The sequence below is a fragment of the Nelusetta ayraudi genome, unplaced genomic scaffold (assembly GCF_046127955.1).
Source record: "Nelusetta ayraudi isolate G7.1 ecotype Tasmania unplaced genomic scaffold, CSIRO-AGI_Nayr_v1 ptg000056l, whole genome shotgun sequence".
Taxonomy (NCBI): Eukaryota; Metazoa; Chordata; class Actinopteri; order Tetraodontiformes; family Monacanthidae; genus Nelusetta; species Nelusetta ayraudi.
Genome location: NW_027466106.1, coordinates 1,899,923 through 1,917,545, shown reverse-complemented (window position 1 = coordinate 1,917,545; position 17,623 = coordinate 1,899,923). Strand labels below are relative to the sequence as shown.

The following is a 17,623-nucleotide window of genomic DNA, read 5'->3' as shown; positions in this document are numbered from 1 at the left end:
TCAATCAATAAATAAACTCTCAGACTTGGAAAATAAGGGCCAACACTGTCCGACTTGAGGGCAACATTAGATGTCAAAACAACTTTATAAATGTTTTCCAACAATATCTGTGGCCTGTCAATGAGCCTTGCAGAGGAAGAGGCTGTAAACAGAGGGCTAATCATTCCGTCTCCTGGAGAATTAATGCCAATTAATGAATGAGCCTGTTCCATTTTAATCCTGCAGGCGGAGAAATAAACATAGCTTCGTACGGGACCTTTAAAACAACCTGAACATTGAAATATATCGCACAAAGTCCAATCATCTTTCAGAACAGTAAGTTTTATTTATTGTTTCCAGCTGCACTGTATGCTATATGTTCACCTTGTACGAGAAAAAAACAAATACAAACAACACTCACACTAAAAACCAAACCATCTGCTAGCAGCCGTCTCTCTCTTGCTAACGTCGTGGGGGGGTGGGGGTGGGGGGGCTGAAAAGGAAGCAGAAGAGGAGGGGAGATGGACGATGATTGGACGATTCCTCCGACGGAGCGCAAAACAAAGAGACGGTGGGGAGAAAGAGAGAGAGAGCGGGAGAGAGGGAGGGGAGAGGGCGGCCTCGCTCACATAAGACTATGATTATAAGAACATTTAACAAGGCAATACAAATCTAACAGGACTGAAAACCTCCAACATCAAAAAACAGACATCTGATATATTTATATATAATAATAATCATAATAAAAAAAAAATAACCACGATGGAGAAAGTGTTGGAAACATGAGAAACAATGAGCCAGACTTGGTTCGTTTTCTTTTTCTTGTTGACAATTGAACATATTTAAAGGTCAATATTTTTTTTCCTGAGAGATTTGTTTTCATTTTTTTTTTATATAGTTTTACACATTAGCTGGTGCGGGGCAGCGGGGCAGGTCCTTTGGCTGCACACAGGTTGGTGGGGGGGTGGGGGGGGATAATTGTACTTTGTGGGTACCTCGTTTGGAAACATTTAATCATTTAAGCAACATTTAATCCAATGTTATAATCTCAAACCAAAAAAATAAAAATAAAATCGTCTTTCTCTTTGCCAGACGGAATTGACAGAATTATTTTTCTATAATTATTCTCATGAGAAAGTGGAAACAACACAAGGCCCTGCACTTCCGCTCTACATTCAGGGGCCAAAACAACCACCAGCTGATCACTTTTATTTTGCCAGTTTAACACACGAATAGTTGTCGATCCATTCATTTCCACACGCAGAGAAACAAAGAGTTGCTTTCAAAGAAACACAGAAAAAAAAGAATATAACAGAAGAAAAGAGAGGGTAAAAAACAAAACAAAACAACAGGAACACAAACTTGGAAAAAGTCAGAGGAGGAGGAGGAGGAGGAAGAGGAAGAGGAAGAGGAGGCTTGATGAAAGGTTTATTGAGTCACTGTCCCTTGAAAGCTCGGCCCTGCTCGAGGCAAAGGGTCCCAGAAGTGAGGAGAGGTTTGGCTGAAACCGACTCTGAAAACGGTGAAGAGACGGGAAGGGAAAAAAACCCAAAAAACCAAAAACTGAACTGAACGCCACCTCCATCAAAGAGAAACACGGAGAGGAAAAAGTTTGAGACGCGTCGGAGCTCGACCCCAGACGGTCCATCCCCATCTGGGCATGGCGGCTCACTTGGTCGCCTGTGCGTGAATGTGTGTGTGAGTGTGTGTGTTAAAGAGTCCGCTGTCACGTCTCTCATCAAGCCAAAAAAAGGTTTCACGCCATGTGAAATGTCGCCCCCCCCCTGATGGTGGGGGGGTATGGAGGGATAGAGGGTTGGTTGGGGGGCCAGGGGGGGGGGGGGGGTCACCCGGTCGGTGTTGTAGCCCCGCCCCCCTCCCCTCCCCACACTACGGCTCAGTCCTGTGCTCTCTCATGGGGTCGCCGTGCTTGGGGGGCTGGTTGGGGGAGGTGGCCTGCGACGGGTGGTGGGTGCCGGGGGGCAGGGCGTGGCTGATGGCCACCCCCCCTGGCACTAGACCCTCAAGGGGCCCCGGGATCCCGCCGGGGGCCACGCCCACCACGCCGGGAGGGAATCTGGAGGAGAGAGAGAGAGAGAGAGAGAGAGAGAAAAAGAGAGAGAGAGATTCCTCTGCTTGAGTCTCTGATTGGACTGACGAGGTCGACCACCTCGGCCCCCGAGTGAAGTTTGTCCACACACGAGCAAAACTGAGCCCTTCGACTTAAAGTTTCCCTGCCAATACAGAAAAATAACTCAATCATTTCTGGCAGTGTAAAGTCTTCCCGCCAATACAGAAAGAAAAAAAACTGAAAAAAACTTGGGTAACAGGGGTGAGATGATGCTCTGAGGGGCTGGGGGGGGGGGGAGAAAAGCGAGGGAGCACACACTCGTCGGAGTCTCATGCGACGAGCCGGAGACTCGCCGAACAGCCGCCGTGATATCCGGAACTCTTTTCTCCGGAGGGGAGGGGTGGGTGAGGTGGGATGAGGTGCAGTTCAGAGAGAGAGTGTGTGTGTGTGTGTGTGTGTGTGTGTGTGTGTGTGTGTGGAGCAGAGAAGGGGCTACAGACTGGACACGGAGGGATTTTCCACTGATGGTGAGACGACTGGTTTCACTTTCCACGGGGGCCCGTTTGGTTCATTTACCTTGTTGGGAATTAGGAATATAATTTGTCTTGCATCCCCCCCGTTGCTATGGCCTGTACCATGGTTTGGTTCACTCGGCTGTGTGAGAGAAGCAGTGCAATGGTGGTTGAGACAACATGAACAGCGGGCAGCCTGGAAGCTCGTCAGGGCCCCGGCTTGCCAAAAAAAAACCACATCAGAATCGTCCCCCGCCCCCTACCTGTAGGCGGCGCCGTTGATCTCGGGGTGAACCTGCGGCTGCTGCTGCTGCTCCAGCATCCCCCAGGGCGCCGAGGTGACGAAGAACTCCTTGTTGACGCAGTTGCGCAGGCTGTCGGGGATGCGGCCTGCCGGAGAGGGGGGGTCGAGAGGTCAGAGGTCAGCGGAAAAGGAAGAGGGTGAAAATGCTAAGAGAGACGGAAGGCGGCTACGTTCAATTCAATTCCGATTCCATTCGCTTCAAGTTCAATTCCTTATTGTTACTGACAACATTAGCTGCGTTTCGATGACCCTTAGAATTTGCGCAAAACCTAAATATCGCAATAAAAAACTTGTTTGTCAGTGTGCAGGTTGGTGATGTTTGGAGAGCGGCGTCTCTCTCCAGAGACGTTACCCGTGATGGCTCGGCGGATCTCGGTGGCGGCCGCCTCCCGCATCTCCAGCGACGCCTGCTCGCTGTACCAGGCGGTGTGGGGGGTGCAGATCAGGTTGGGGGCGTCCTTCAGCGGACCTTGAGAAAAACTGCTCCCGCGGGGCGGGGTGGAGCAGAAAAAAGAAATCCAGTAAAATACGATGACGTAAACTCAGCGGCGACGTGCAACGCTGGGCGAGACGTCGACGCAACCTTCTTCAAGTCGTCGGGTTTTTTTCTCCCCCCGCAGCGCAGGTTCTCTCACCTGAACGGCTCCGACTCGTGCACGTCCAGGGCCGCTCCTCGTATCCTCCCCTCCTTCAGGGCCTGAGCCAGGGCCTTCTCGTCCACCAGGCCGCCCCTCGCCGAGTTGACCAGGAAAGCCCCCTGACGCATCTGCACACACACACACGCACAGACACACACACACACACGCACAGACACAACATCAATATTTCAAGGCCCTGTGTAGCACATCAATTTTCAGATCTTTACTTTTTCCTTCCTGCACTTAAGCGGAGCAGCCTTGCAGCATTAATTATTAAAACTCTGGAGATGTGAAGGAAACGGCGTATTTAGCCCCCTGTTTGATGTCACCTGAAAAAAACCCTGCAAAGTCTTCACTTCCTGGAAGAAGAAAAAAAAAAAAAGCAGTTTGTGGGTGGTAAAAATGGGTGATGGAGCTGCAGTTCCACCGACGTCCTCCAGGTGGGAGCAGAGATCGGGGATGAAAGCGCAATTAAAAAAAAGAAAAATCTATATTTTCAATTTGCGGCAGCCTTTAGCTCCGGTTGGAATCCATAAATTAATCTTGTACAAGTGCTGAGGGGACTATAAATGGGTAATAACTGAGTCGACCGTCAAGCTGTTGCGATTTAACAGGCTCCAGGCTGTTACTTCAACATTAAACTGACATCTGTTAAAACAGTTCCGGAGCCCCAACCACTCGCGCGCTCACCCACACGGTTTGGAGACGCTGCCTGCATTGGCGCTGATGTGAGGGCAATAAAGGAGAAGAAGTGATGCTAAAAAGAGGTCCCACCCCTTGGCCCCGCCCACCCTCTGCTCCTCCCTGTCGGTTCGACCCGCTGGAATTCCTCCAAACGCTCTGCGGTGTTTCAGTGTTTCCCGGCTCTTTTGCTGTTACAGCTTATTAAAAGCGCCTTCAAACAACCTATGAAGGGAAATTGCCATCAGAGGAACACGTGCAGCCAAGATGACAGCGAGTGCAGCGGGGGGGAACAAAAAAGAAAACGGCAGGATGCCTCCATTTAAACACTACTGAACGTTCGCCTACACAGAGAGTGCATCCAACTATGAGGGTGGGGTGACAGAGAGTGACGCATCACTCTCTGGCGTAATCCATCGATTTTTTTTTTAATAGGCCAGCCAATCAGATCATCAGATCACGTCGCTGTCATTTAGCTTAAAGTCCGTTTGTTCGAGCTCACGCTGCCCCCTAACCTGTTTGATGGTGAAGTCGTTGATGAGGTGGTGGTTGTGTTCGTTCAGGTTGCAGTGCAGGGACACGCAGTCGCTCTGGTAGAGCAGGTCCTGCAGCGTGTAGACGCGCTGGACGCCCAGCGAGCGCTCCAAGCCGTCCTGGAGGTAGGGGTCGTAGAAGATGACGGTGAAGCCGAAGGCCTTGGCGCGCATCGCCACCGCCTGGCCGGAGCGGCCTGGTGCAGGGAGAGAGGGAGGGAGGGAGGAGGGAAACGGTGGAGCAGGCATGAGACCCTGTGAGCATCCCTCAGTCTTTTCATGGTGTGTCAGAATATTTTGTTTTTTCAAGAAAGGAACATTTCTAAACTTATTTTCTCAAAGTTTTCCAGTTAGATGAGATGTGACAGTCCTGCTGTTAGCATCTAGCTTACAGTCAGCTGCAGAGATGGGAAGTACAAATACTTTGTTACTGTAGTTGATTAGATTTTTAGAGTATTTTTTTTTTTTTTACTTTTTACTTTTACTCCCTACACTTTGACACAAATATCTACACTTTAAATTTAGCCGAACAGAATATAACTGTTCAAATTCAAATGATCAAACACTTCTAAAACTATCTTTTTTTTTTTGCATTAACACAATAAACCTCCGCATCATGTCACTCCTCTCGGTGAAACCGCGAAAAAGTGAACCCGCTCACCGAACCCGATGAGGCCGAGGGTCTCTCCCCGGATCCGGGCCGCGCCCGACGCCACCTCCCGGATCTGCTCCACGCTCTGGACCCGCGTGCCCTCCCGGAGGGCCTGGTACAGCCAGGTGTTTCGCCGGTACAGGTTGAGGATGTGACAGAGCGTGGAGTCGGCCGTTTCCTCCACGGCCGCCGAGGGGATGTTGCAGACGGCGATGCCTGGAGGGGGGGAGAGGAGGAGGGGGAGAAGTTGAGGAGTTCCGATTCGCCGTGAGTCGACAGGAGTAGCGATGAACATCCGTAAACAGGAAATGGAGCTAAACCCTCTCCGATCCGACACGTGTTGAAAGAGCCAAGAGAGCGACGTGGCTTCAGAACAGCAGGAGCATCTGGCTGCACGTCCCTCATCCCCTCATCGCACATTCTCTTTGCGTCGCCGACTAAATCTTGGAAGACTCGTCTTTGGTTTAGACATCAAGAGCTTTGCTTCTCTGATGCGAAAAATCTCTCTTTAATATTTCTGTCTGTCTCGTCACCGAGAGTGAGAGCGCGCGAGCGTGTGTGCGTTTCTGCCCCTCCACCCCTCTCCCTCACCGAGCTCCCCGGCGGCCTTGATGTCGATGTTGTCGTAGCCGCTGCCGATGCGGATGATGATGCGCAGCGCCTTGAACTTCTCCAGGTCCTCCCTGGTCAGCGTGATGGTGTGGTACATCATGGCGCCGACCGCCTCGTTCAGCACCTGTCGGAAAAACAGCGCCGTCAATAGAGATTCGCTTGCTCAACTTCCTGCAGCCTTTGTTTGTTTTTTGTTTTTTTAAGTATTCAAATTTGAAAAGGCTTCCTAAATGCTATTAAAGAATTCCTTCACATAAAATAATACAGAAAGAATATTCAAGGAAGCAAAATTAATAGAATAAAACACAGAAAAGATAGATAAAAGTAAATACATATTTACACACATACATATACATCCACACACATGCATATATGTGTATATATATATATGTATATATATATATATGTGTGTACACTTACATATAATTATTAATTATTAATTACATATAATTATATACACATATATAATCACAAATAAGCTCATCCGTCTCCCATCAGTATGTCATTAATAATGCATTATCATCAACAGTATTGAGTCAGCTGTCGTGCATGACCATCAAAATTGACCTTTATCCCTTCTATCTGTTAAACAATATACTTTTGTACTTTCTATGACCTGACTGATACGTGGGCTTTGCTTGATTTCATCACTTACATTGAGCCATAATTTGACCCTGGTCATAGAGATGCGGAAACTTTTCAAGGTTGTTCGTAGGTGGTTGTTCGTGATAACCCCCCCCCCCCTTTTCCTGAATAAATTTTCCATACTTGTGTATATATAAATAAGTTTTGTTTTGCCGCATCATCGTCAGCGGTTGCGGATGGTCAGACTGAGCAAACCCGGTGCAGTTTCCCTTCACGAGAACTCTGGCCAGGACCGGCTCCCGCTCAGCGGCGGAGGCGGCGGCAGCGGCGCTTCATTTGGACTGCATGCAGAACGAGGGCGGTGCGGATGGGTTGGGTCCGTAATGCAGACTGACAGCCAGTTAGAGAGCCAGGGGCCGTAAACGAGACGCGGCTCCGAGCTGCGGCTGCTTGGCAACAGCTTTAAACACAGCGGCAGCCGCCGCCGGCTGCGCCGCGCTCATCGAGCCACATTACCATAGTCATGAAACCCCCCCACCCCACCCCACCCCGACGTTGTGTGTTTACCGGGGGGTAGGGGAGGTTCGGATAGAGCTCTCAATATAATTAAACTCAATGCAAAAAACGCAAAAGCTGTGGATGGAAGCAGGGCTGAGATTGACACCGTGACAGCCAATCAGAATATAAATGGGCAGCAGGTTCCTGCAAAGGGTGAAGGACAAGTGAGCAAACCGGTTTCACTGGTCGCTTTTCTTCTCAGAGCCTCTTTTTCTTTTTTTTCTTTTCTTTCTTTCTTTTTTTTTTTTTTTTTAAAAGCTGACGCGTCACATCCTCGGGCTGTTTGTCCAACGACCAGAACAGGGTTGATTCTCTTCTGGCGTGTTGCAACATCAGCGAAGGGAACTGACAGCGGCAATGCAGAGCGCCGCTTTGTTGTTGGAGGGTTTTTTTTTTTTTTCTTTGTTTGTTTGTTTGTTTGTTGTCTGTTGCTGGAGCTTTGAGCATTTGCAGCTTCACAGAGAAATTCCTGAGCGCCGAGGTTCACCCGTGCGCGACACAGACGCTGCGACTTTTCTAGCGACGCGTCGGCTTCATCTGAATTGAGATGCGTGCCTGAAATGCTGCTAAATAAATCCATCAGAAGCTTGATTTCGTATGACTGGCATTCCTCCGACAGCCTCCGGGGTCCTGCCTGACTGTTCAGCTGAGGCGACGTGCGGAATCATTGAGAACAATGTTTGTGTGACGGCTTTCAATTAAAAAAAAACAAAAAAAACAATGATTTATCTTTTCGGCATTTTCAGAAATCTCACGAAAAAAGAAGTGCAATGACTTAACAGACTTTGAGTGCTTTTTTTTTTTTTCCTAAAGTGTTCTTTTCAGCACGCGCTCAGTAGGGGGGCGCAGTTAAAGCTGCAGGTCACCGCTGGCCTGCAGTCGGGGCCCTCTGAGAGTCACTGTGGTGCAGATTTTACACGACATCTGCTCCCCTGCAGCCAGTGCATGACAAAAAAAAGAAAAGAAAAAAAAAAAACACGTGAAGAGTGTGTTACTATTGGAACTTGGAAACGTGTGTGTGTGTGCGTGTGTGCAGAGTGTGTGCAGAGTGTGTGCAGAGTGCCCCATCTGTACCCTCTGCTGAACAGTTATGGTTATGGGAAAGCTGCCAACATCCATTCTCCCAGATGGCTGCTCAGTGTGTGTGTGTGTGTGTGTGTGTGTGTGTGTGTGCGTGTGTGTGTGTGTGCGATGTGTAAATACGACACAATCTTTGTAGACAGAGATTATTTGCGTACGTGCCCGTGCGCGCCGTCAACGAGAGTGGCTGCAACCTTTAAATTCCCATCGTTAACGCGGCGAGACGGCCGGCCGGGTGAATTATCGAGCCGACGCGTCGAAGGTCTTGAAGAATTTAAGACGAGATTTAGCGCCTTTTTATTTCCCCCCCCCCCCCCCCCACCTATTTCTTTTTTTTTTTAACACACTGCGAGGAAATTTATTTTTCCGTTTTTAGACGGAGACATAAAAACCCTGCGGCCTTTCGCAACTGAAGTACGAAGACGGTAAAAAAAAAGAAAAAAAGAAAAAAAGAAAAAGACAAAAGGGGTCTGCAACAGTTTCTGCTGCGATTCCATTACAGGCCTCCTCTTCCTCCTCCTCCTCCTCCTCTTCCTCCTCCTTACTTAACAAAGCGGCACTGCAGCACCCGGTGGGATCAGACTCGGTGATGAAGCCATTATAGCTGAAGAGCCGAGGGGGGAAATGATTGAACGGCGCGCCGAGGAGGAAGGGAACCAACCGTTAGCACTTTTTATCGCGTCTCGAAAGTGAGCGGCTTAATTGCGTTTTTACACCAAAGTTCCCGCTTCCTAATTTTGTCGCCGCCTTGATCCGTTTGGAGAGGCGCTAATGCTCTCGTTCTTTTACGGCCCCATAACCGGCTTGTAAATAAAATTCAAAGATTTTGAAGACGCCCCCCCCCCCCCCACACACACACACACACACACACACCCACCCCACTCTCTGAACGTGTAAAAGTCGCACGACCATCTGCCCACGACGTAGTTTTATTTCCCTTTTTAATTATTTTTCTCGACTGGGAGGCGAGGCAGAACTGGAAAAAAATAAATAATCTGCACGACTTAATGACGTTAAGAGCTCCAGGTTGGCGCGTAAAAAGTGAGGGCGTGGAAATTGACAGCAAATCAACAAGGAGCAGTGAAAGTTAATTAAAGCACATTAAAAAAAAATTAAAAAAATAAAATAAATAAATGCTCAGACAGTTTGAGAAAATAAAGAGTTTTGATGGCGCGAATTCAAGGTTCTGGTGACGCGGCCGAGCTCCTGAAAGCTCCTGAAAAGAGAGCTAGGTTCACCTTCTCGTGTATCTCCTGCGTGGACTGGGCGTCGCAGAAGGCCACCGTGGCCAGGTCTTTGAGGATGGGCATCTCCACGGTGCAGTCGCGCCCATCCAGCAGCGCCACCAGGGGGCGCGGGTGCATAGGCCCATTCATAATCTGGGGCCGAATACCTGCAGGGAGAGAGCGAGGGAGCGAGAGGGAGAGAGAGAGAGAGAGAGAGAAAAGGAGATGAGGAGGAGTGAATTATTTATGTCTGGCACAACACGTCCGGGCGAGCGAGCGAGCGCGCGAGAGCGAGCGGAGGAAGAGGAGGTGATAAAAAAGAAAGAAGGAAAGAAAAAAAAAAAAAAAAAGAGGAAACGCTCCCGACGGCGGGGAAGTGTTTACACAGGGTGTGTGACAGGCGAAATCTGTCGCGCGCGCACGCACGCACGCACGCGCGCGCAACGGTCAGAGTGTGTGCAGGTCATCTTCCTCCCTGCCACTGGTCAATAACACACACACACACACACACACACACACACACACACACACACAGGCACGCTCACACACACGCGCGCACAGGAAGACACTTGGAGCTGATATGAATACTACCCCCCCCCCCACCCCCTTGCTGTTACTCACACTGTTACCAGGCAACAGGTCCTTTCACCCCCATGAGGTCATCACCTCCATTATCCTATCACAGTGCAGAGGCTCCTCTGCGTGCGAGCGTGTGCGCGCCGGTGTTCTTCTTTCATCGCGTGTGCGCGTGCGAGTGTCGTGCAGGTGCCCCGAAACTGTCGTGATGTCGCGTTTCTCGACACCTTTCGCAGCCGCTGGACGCCGACTGGCAGGATGGAAGAGGCTCAACAAGTAGGTTGGAGAAGAGGCGCTGAGGGGGAGGGAGTGCTCGAGAGTTCACAAGATATATATATATATATGTATGGGTTGACTCATGTTTTTTTTTTTGACTGCTTGTCCTGAATTCTGAAGCTCTCTTAACAAAAAAGAAAGAGAGGGGAGAAGGAAAATTGCGGAGCCGTGATACGGCTGGCTGCCCCTTGGGAGCAAAGGATAAGAACACGAGCCAAGACAAATCAACTAGAAGTTCCTACTCGGAGCTCTTAAGAGACCAACGAGCTCCCTCGACTCCGACACAAAGTCGAAAAATGACTTCACCCCCCCCCCTGCAAGTAAGTGCGATGAGTACAGAGGTGCAGTTAATAAACTAACCAAAGGAACAACAAGTCAGACAGCACGGCCCCCAAAATTCCACAAATAACATTAAGGGGAAAGAGGGAGCAGGGGAGGAGAGGAGAGGAGAGGAGAGGAGAGGGTGGGGGTCCACACACCACCACCACCACCACTCGCTGGCTCCCTGCTGCCTGTTGTCATGGTGATTAGAGGATTTGGGCAGGATTATGAAATATTTTATTTAGCGACATCTGCGCCGATGCAGAGGACGTCCAAGCCGGCGCCGCTGCCGCCGCCGTCGCTCCTCCGTCTCCCGACGGCTTCCCGCGCGTCCGCGAGGCAGAGACGAGGTTTTTATCGAGCGAAGGCAGTGCGCGGATACATTAGTTAAAAAAAAATATATAAATCAATTAAAAATCAGCTTGAATACAGTCAGCGTTTTGGCGTCTCCTGCGTAGCAACATCGGAGGAGGAGGAGGAGCGGACGGAGAGCGTTCAGCCGTTCCTCTTATTTCAACCTTTCATTTCATACGTTGCTGGACCTCGTTAGCTCCAGGCCACTCTGATAGTCACAGCTCACTCCACTAAGTCCTGATTATGCAGAGTACCAAGACATTTCCGGCACTTTTGCTGAAGAAACTTGGGGCTGCTGCCGATTGAAGGACCCCAAAAACTTCAGTTATTAATGGGATGCACCGATGCTACTATTTTTTGAGTACAAGTACTTGCTTTTCAATACTCACCAATACGGAGTACTTAATAAGGCCATTACACATTATAGAATTACTCATAATATTTTCCCCATAGATGTTCTGTTATTTGAACAACATTCCTCAGCATGTTCTTCAAGATAAGGCATGGGCAAACTGCGGTCCGTGGGCCATATGCGGCCTGTTAAGCTTTTCAATCCGGCCTGCCAAACTTGAAGAAATTATATTAATAGTAACTAGTCATAAAAATGTTGTACTTCATTATTTCTTTCATGGTTTTAAGAGTAATTTCAATCAAGAGGTAATACCACCGGGCCTTCAGAGACACACATTTTGTTGCAACACATTGCTCATTTTCAATTGACATTGAAGCACGTCTTCCATCCCATGGTATATTTACTTCTCCTATTGGGTGGGTCACCAACCACTAACCCTCCATGCATCTGCTCCTGCTCCTCTGTCAAATTTGAGAACCCATTGTGTCCCCACCGGTCAAAACGTTTGCCCACCCCTGTTCTAGGACATTCGTGATTGTCACAAGTTCCACTGCAGTATGAACACAAATTTAACAAAGCTGTCACACACACACATATATATATATACACACACACACACACACACATAACTGGTATCTGTGTCGCGGTATCGGCATGCATTTTATGAGTCCGAGTACTTAACCCCGGTATCGGTACCGATACCCGATAATGGCATCGGTGCATCCCTAGTTATTGTCGATGCTGCCAGGTGATCATCAGCCCTGAGGTTCCATCATCCCTCCTCAACTCCACAATCAACACTAGGAGAAGGTCCAAAACATGAGCTAAGACGCCACTACGGATCCAGTTCTGACCGTCACTGAATCAGATTCATGACTCTCTGAAAGCTTCTTGGAGACATTTGGCAGAGTTTAAGATCTATCGCCCTACAAAGTGACGCCCGGGGGGGGGGGGGCTGTTGTGATCAAATGATGTGAGTCAATAGTTAACTTAGCATGTCGTCGTCAACTGTGGCGCTCTCGAGAAAACTTTGTACAAAAAAACACTTGGATAGAAAAACAGCAACTTTTAACAGCGAGATGACGACAGCTACTTGCAATCATATAATTGCCGGGCTGCTGTTGCTGCTGCTGCCGTCGTAAAAAGAAAAAGCAGCGCTCCTTTGGAGAAGGGAAAAAAAAAAAAAAAAATCATAAACGGCAAACCTGAGGAGAAGAATGAGAAGAAGAATGGCTCATAGAAAGTGAAGTTGAAAGAAATAATGGCGGCGAAGTGACCTAGATCTTTCACAGTATCAGCGGAGAGCGAGCATTATTCTCACAGGGGTGTTTCACAGCCCGCCTGCCTGCCTACGCGGGTGTGTGTGTGTGTGTGTGTGTGTGTGTGTTCATTATCGCAGCTCCGATCAGGCTAAGAAACACATTACTTTTCTCTCCGCGCATGAGAAAGTAAACTGCCACTCACACAAACGCGACTCTGTGCATTAAACACGGGGACGGTCTGCGGGAAACATGAAAGCAGCGACAAACGTGAGAGTGTTGGGTGGATTTTAATGGATTGTTGTGGGAAAAGAGTGCTTTGTTTGTCCACGCAAATCCAGAATGTGGCGTGAAAAACACAACCTGGCCTGTTGGGAAAAAAAACAGGGCCGATAAAAAAGAGAGAGACGTGGTAAAGAAGACAAGGCCAATCGTTCGGAGACAGATTGTGGTCCTGCGAACAGATAATGACCTACTTCTGAGCCTCCGACTGAGAAGGAAAATGTCACTGCACTTCCTAATACCACCCCCCCGATGTCAAGAACTGAATGAGATTTATCGCTGTCACACGAACAAACTCACATTTAACTCACTGGGCGTCTTAAAAAACACTTTCAAAAGATGCAGGTGTTTGTGAAGACACATCTGGAGAACCTCCAGACTGGACTGGACCAGGGAAGTCGGTGGCGAGGAAGGTTCTTTGGTGGGCGAACAAGCAGCTGAAACAACAGCAACGCGCAGCTGCCTGCCGATAATATAATCTGTCCGTGCATTAAAAAAAAAAAAAAAAAAAAATGACAGTGCACTTTTGCTAATGACGGTCAAAGAGTCGAGCACCTGGATAGTGAACTAATAGAACTCATTGGTTTGGATGAGGTGAGGGGAGGAGGGAACAGACCTCAGTCACTTTGTCAAAAGATAAGGTGATTCACATGAGGAACAATGCTCCCGACAGAAAATTTATACAGCCGCCTAGGCGCAAAAAATAAATAAATAAATAAAAAAAGTTAAAAGAGACGGAATGTGTTTGAAAAGGTGTCAGCGAGTGGGAGTTTGGAAATTGGCTCTTGTCACACGTCTCCAGGGCGATCCATCACACCCAAGTTAATGAGTTTTGGGGGTTTTTTAGTCTCCAGTCTCACGCTGTCACCCTGCGCTGTACTACATTCCATCCTGTCACCGCGCTTCCTAAAAATTGTCGGCGCTCAATTCAAGCCCAATCGATCTTCCTTCTCTCCTCACTCCGCTCAAACCCAAGTCCAGATAGACTAGAGCCTAAATAAAAACCCATCTTTCCATCAATTTTTCTCCATCCTCATGGTGAAAGCATCACGTCGGGTGCTCTCATCCAGCCTGATGAACCCAGAAATCAAAGCAAGGGGGGAGTTCCCACAGGGTCCAAACACAACATTTTCGCTCTACATCAGTCAGGAAAACACTAAAGACTCCACAAGCGGCGAGAACAACGGGGAGATGACGGTCGAAACGAGACTTTGGAGTCTTTTTATCAGCTGATAGCCTCACAGATAAGTCGGAAATTGCACGTAATGATTTTCCCTCGCTACCAAACCTATAACTGTTCACTGGCACGGTAGGCTCAGGCACGGCCGGCTCCTTCAAAACAGCGACCAGAGTCGATATCATCTTTGAGTCAACACCGCTCGCACAACTGGATCATTCCACAGGAAGTACGAAAAAACTTTTGGCAGAGCTTGGCAGCAGTGTACTTTTTTTTTTTTACGCCCATGAAATGGATTGCAGATGTTACCCCGCTAAGGGGGGAAAAAATAGCCTCCCTTTGGTTTCCGACAGCCAGAAAACGTCTTCATCGTTTTCTCCTCGGTGAAAAGGAGCGGGAGCGGCTGGAAACGGCCGATCAGCGGATCTTTGGACGCCGAGACGCCGTGAGTTTAAATGCCGAGTTTGAAAGCGGGAGACAGATTCGCTTTCAGAATAACGACCGACCGGCGAGAGAAAATAAACCTCACGCTAAATCTCTGTTGATCGCCGTGGGTCCCCCCCCCCGGAAAACCAATCTTTAAATTAGCGTTCAAAAAAGAACTTTTTTTGGCAAACTTCATTTGGCTCTTACTTTCTGAGGGGGTTGTGGTTTCGTGGCCTTCCAGTGGGGCCCAGCTCGGGTTGACAGGGACTATTTCTTTTGGAAGCTAACGCTCCTTTTAACCCCGCGACTCCTCCGTTAGGCTCAGGCACGTCGGGAGTTGAGGGGAGAAAGCGAAACTGTTCGCTTTGGGACGTAGCTGCATCACATCAGCTTACCTTGCGCTGTGATCCCGAGAATAATTACACTGTGCGGCCTGACAACTCCAGTCTGTTAATAGCCCTGCTGGATGGTTCCACGGGCCCTGGACCCGGCTCGAGGCTGTGACCGCCTGTGACTATACTCTGGGGCGGGGCAGGGCCTCGCGGCAGCACCCGCTGCTCGCTGAGAAGAGGAACTGCTGCAGAACGATACGTGCTTTCGTGTCAGTCTCCAAAACACCAGAAAAGTCTCCAATAATACAAGGAAAAGTCGCTAGATTTGTCGCTAGTTGCTTTTGACAAAAAAAAGTTGTTAAGGGGAGTTAGAAAATCGCCAAGTTGGCAACACTGCTTTAGCTGCGTTTCCATTACCCCTAGAATTGTGCAAAACCTAAATATCACAATTAGAAAAACGGTAATGGAAACACCTAAACTTTGAAAAACCTCTCAAATATCGCTAAAAGGTGTTTACGCTCTCATGAGATGGTTTTTCAGACGTATCAATATAGATGGAAACACCTGCAAATCGCAATTGTGCTTTGTCGAAATTTTTTAGAAATACCGCTTCTATTTTTTGCGAAAAGCTGTAATGAAAACACAGCTAGTCTCTCTCTCTACTGGCAAACTCGACCTCACGACAGCTGCTCGGCTTTCGTCGTTCGCTTTCGCCACCTTGGCGAAGCGCCGCGAGAGATGCTTTCGAAATACTTGCGCGACGTGAGGAGGTGAGGGAGATTTTCCACGCGGTGATGTCAGGGCCGCGGCGCTGGTCGCCGAGTTCATGGTGAGATTTCAGAAGGAAAGAGAGAGAGAGAGAGAGAGAAAAAAACACTCGGCTACTTGACCAGGAGCCAAAAAACGAGCTCAACGGGCTTTAGGCGACCTACAGCTGGTTCTGGTTACCTAGCAACTCTCCAAGCTGGAGGCCCGGGACAGTTTTGAGAGCGGCTGGGTGGGGTGTGGGTGTGGGTGGGGGTGAGGGTGGTGAGGGGTCCCCTGCTAATAAGACACTAGGCTTTTATTGTGGCGGGCACAGGGGAGGGGAAACGCTGGAACAGCCCGGGCCGACCTGGCGCTGAGCTGGACGTTGTCCTGGCTGGAGGTGTGTGTGTGTGTGTGTGTGTGTGTGTGTGGCACACACACACACACACACACACACACACACACACACACACACACACACACACACACACCAGCAAACAAACACACCACCAACACCAACGAAAAGACAATAACCGTCGCAGACGGGTCACTATCGAGGGATCTGGCACAGTTTTGATCGAGTCTTCATCTTCGTCCTCTTCTTCATCATCTTCATCTGTGCCACCGACGCTCTTTCAAAGTCCAGTACTGTCCGTCAGTCGCTTAGACAAGGAAGGAGAGGAAGAAAAAAACCCCCGATAATATACGCACGTATAAAATGAATAGGCGGGCGAAAGAGAGAAGGAGGAGGAGGAGGAATCCGGCGCCTGCTGAACCCTCGGGGGTGTCTAGTTCCTGGAGAGTGTTTACGATCCCCTGGCAGCAGAAGGAACCTGGGAGTCAAATCTTTTCTTTTGGCAGACCGGCCTGCCTCTTTCAGGAGGGGTTGGGGGAGGGGTGGGCCACCCTATCAGCACCGACTACCACCACTCCTATCCCCCCCACTCCCCCGCCCTTCTTAGGTGGATGCACAAAGACCTTGTTTGTCCTTCGTTTTTCAGGCCGAAACCAGGAGGGTCGGTCGGGTTGGGAGGGCCGGTGTGGGTGGTGGTGGTGGCTGTGGTGGTGGGGAGGTCGCGATAAGAGGGGAGGAAACGGACGGTGAAAGTGGAACAGACGTCACAGGTGGCGCCACCCGCAGGGCCGGAGGAGAGCCTTCGTCATCCGTCAGCGTCTCCTCGTCGAATGTTTGCCCCTCGTTGTTGTTTTATGTCGTTTAGGCCCCGGCGGTGGACGAGAAAAGCGGCCCGTCAGCGCCGATGAACGGCGAAAACCCAGAGAACACAGGCGATGCGTGTACATACACACACAAACGCACACACACACACACACAAGCAAAAAAACCTGCCGATGGTGGAGAAGCCAGATAAGAGGTCCGACCATGCAAGACGAGCTTAACGACCAGAACCGAACCGAACCAAACGGTGTCGACATCTCCGGGTGAAACGCGAGCGAGTGACAAAGATTCGGGCCTGACGTCGCAGCCGCCGCAAGACGTCACGCTGGTGGACAACAGGAAAAAAAACCCGAGGCCTTTTAAAAATGTTCAAGGGAGAGGGTAGTGTGGGGCAGCTTAGAAATATTCTTCATGGATAAGAGAAAATTTTTTTTTTTAAATCCATTTGCGCACTGACAACATCCAGCAGCGCACAACACTGTGAGAGACAGTAGCCACACACACACACACACACACACACACACACACACACACACACACACACACACACACCCATTAACACGGCTGACACACAACCACTTGAGCGTCCATTGTTCTGTGACCTTTAACCCTTTAAATTACATCCTCTCTCAGCCCCCCTCCCCCCTCCCCTCCCCCCGGCACAGCTCTGTGGTTTGAAAACACTCAGATGGGTGCCGCCACACGCACGTGCACACACACGTGCGCGCGCGCACACACACACAGGCATACTGTTTTCATGACACACTTCATTGAAAAAACATAAGAGGCTCATTAGCCTTAAAGCCAAACGCAACTCCCCCTCAACCTCTCCCGACACACACACACACGCACACACACGCACACACACACCAGCTTTTTATTACTACCCCTGATGAGTACATGCCCCTCCAAC

General features: G+C 49.3%; 1 protein-coding gene across 6 annotated transcripts in view; it reads right to left on the bottom strand.

The window, feature by feature from the left end:
* Positions 1-300: 300 nt before the first annotated feature.
* ctbp2a (C-terminal binding protein 2a) overlaps positions 301-17,623 on the bottom strand; it is a 59,413-nt gene continuing 42,090 nt past the window's right edge. For 4 of the 6 annotated variants that reach the window (XM_076038298.1, XM_076038296.1, XM_076038293.1 and 1 more), the window contains 8 exons: positions 9,444-9,598; positions 5,962-6,106; positions 5,380-5,586; positions 4,701-4,915; positions 3,502-3,632; positions 3,219-3,346; positions 2,826-2,952; positions 301-2,056 (listed from right to left, as the gene is read on the bottom strand). In XM_076038298.1, coding sequence (XP_075894413.1) covers positions 1,870-2,056; positions 2,826-2,952; positions 3,219-3,346; positions 3,502-3,632; positions 4,701-4,915; positions 5,380-5,586; positions 5,962-6,106; positions 9,444-9,581 — 1,278 coding nt within the window. In that variant the 5' untranslated portion in view covers positions 9,582-9,598 and the 3' untranslated portion in view covers positions 301-1,869. Of the gene's footprint in view, positions 2,057-2,626; positions 2,705-2,825; positions 2,953-3,218; positions 3,347-3,501; positions 3,633-4,700; positions 4,916-5,379; positions 5,587-5,961; positions 6,107-9,443; positions 9,599-17,623 lie in introns of all 6 variants that reach the window. The other 2 variants (XM_076038299.1, XM_076038294.1) reach the window with 1 other exon arrangement.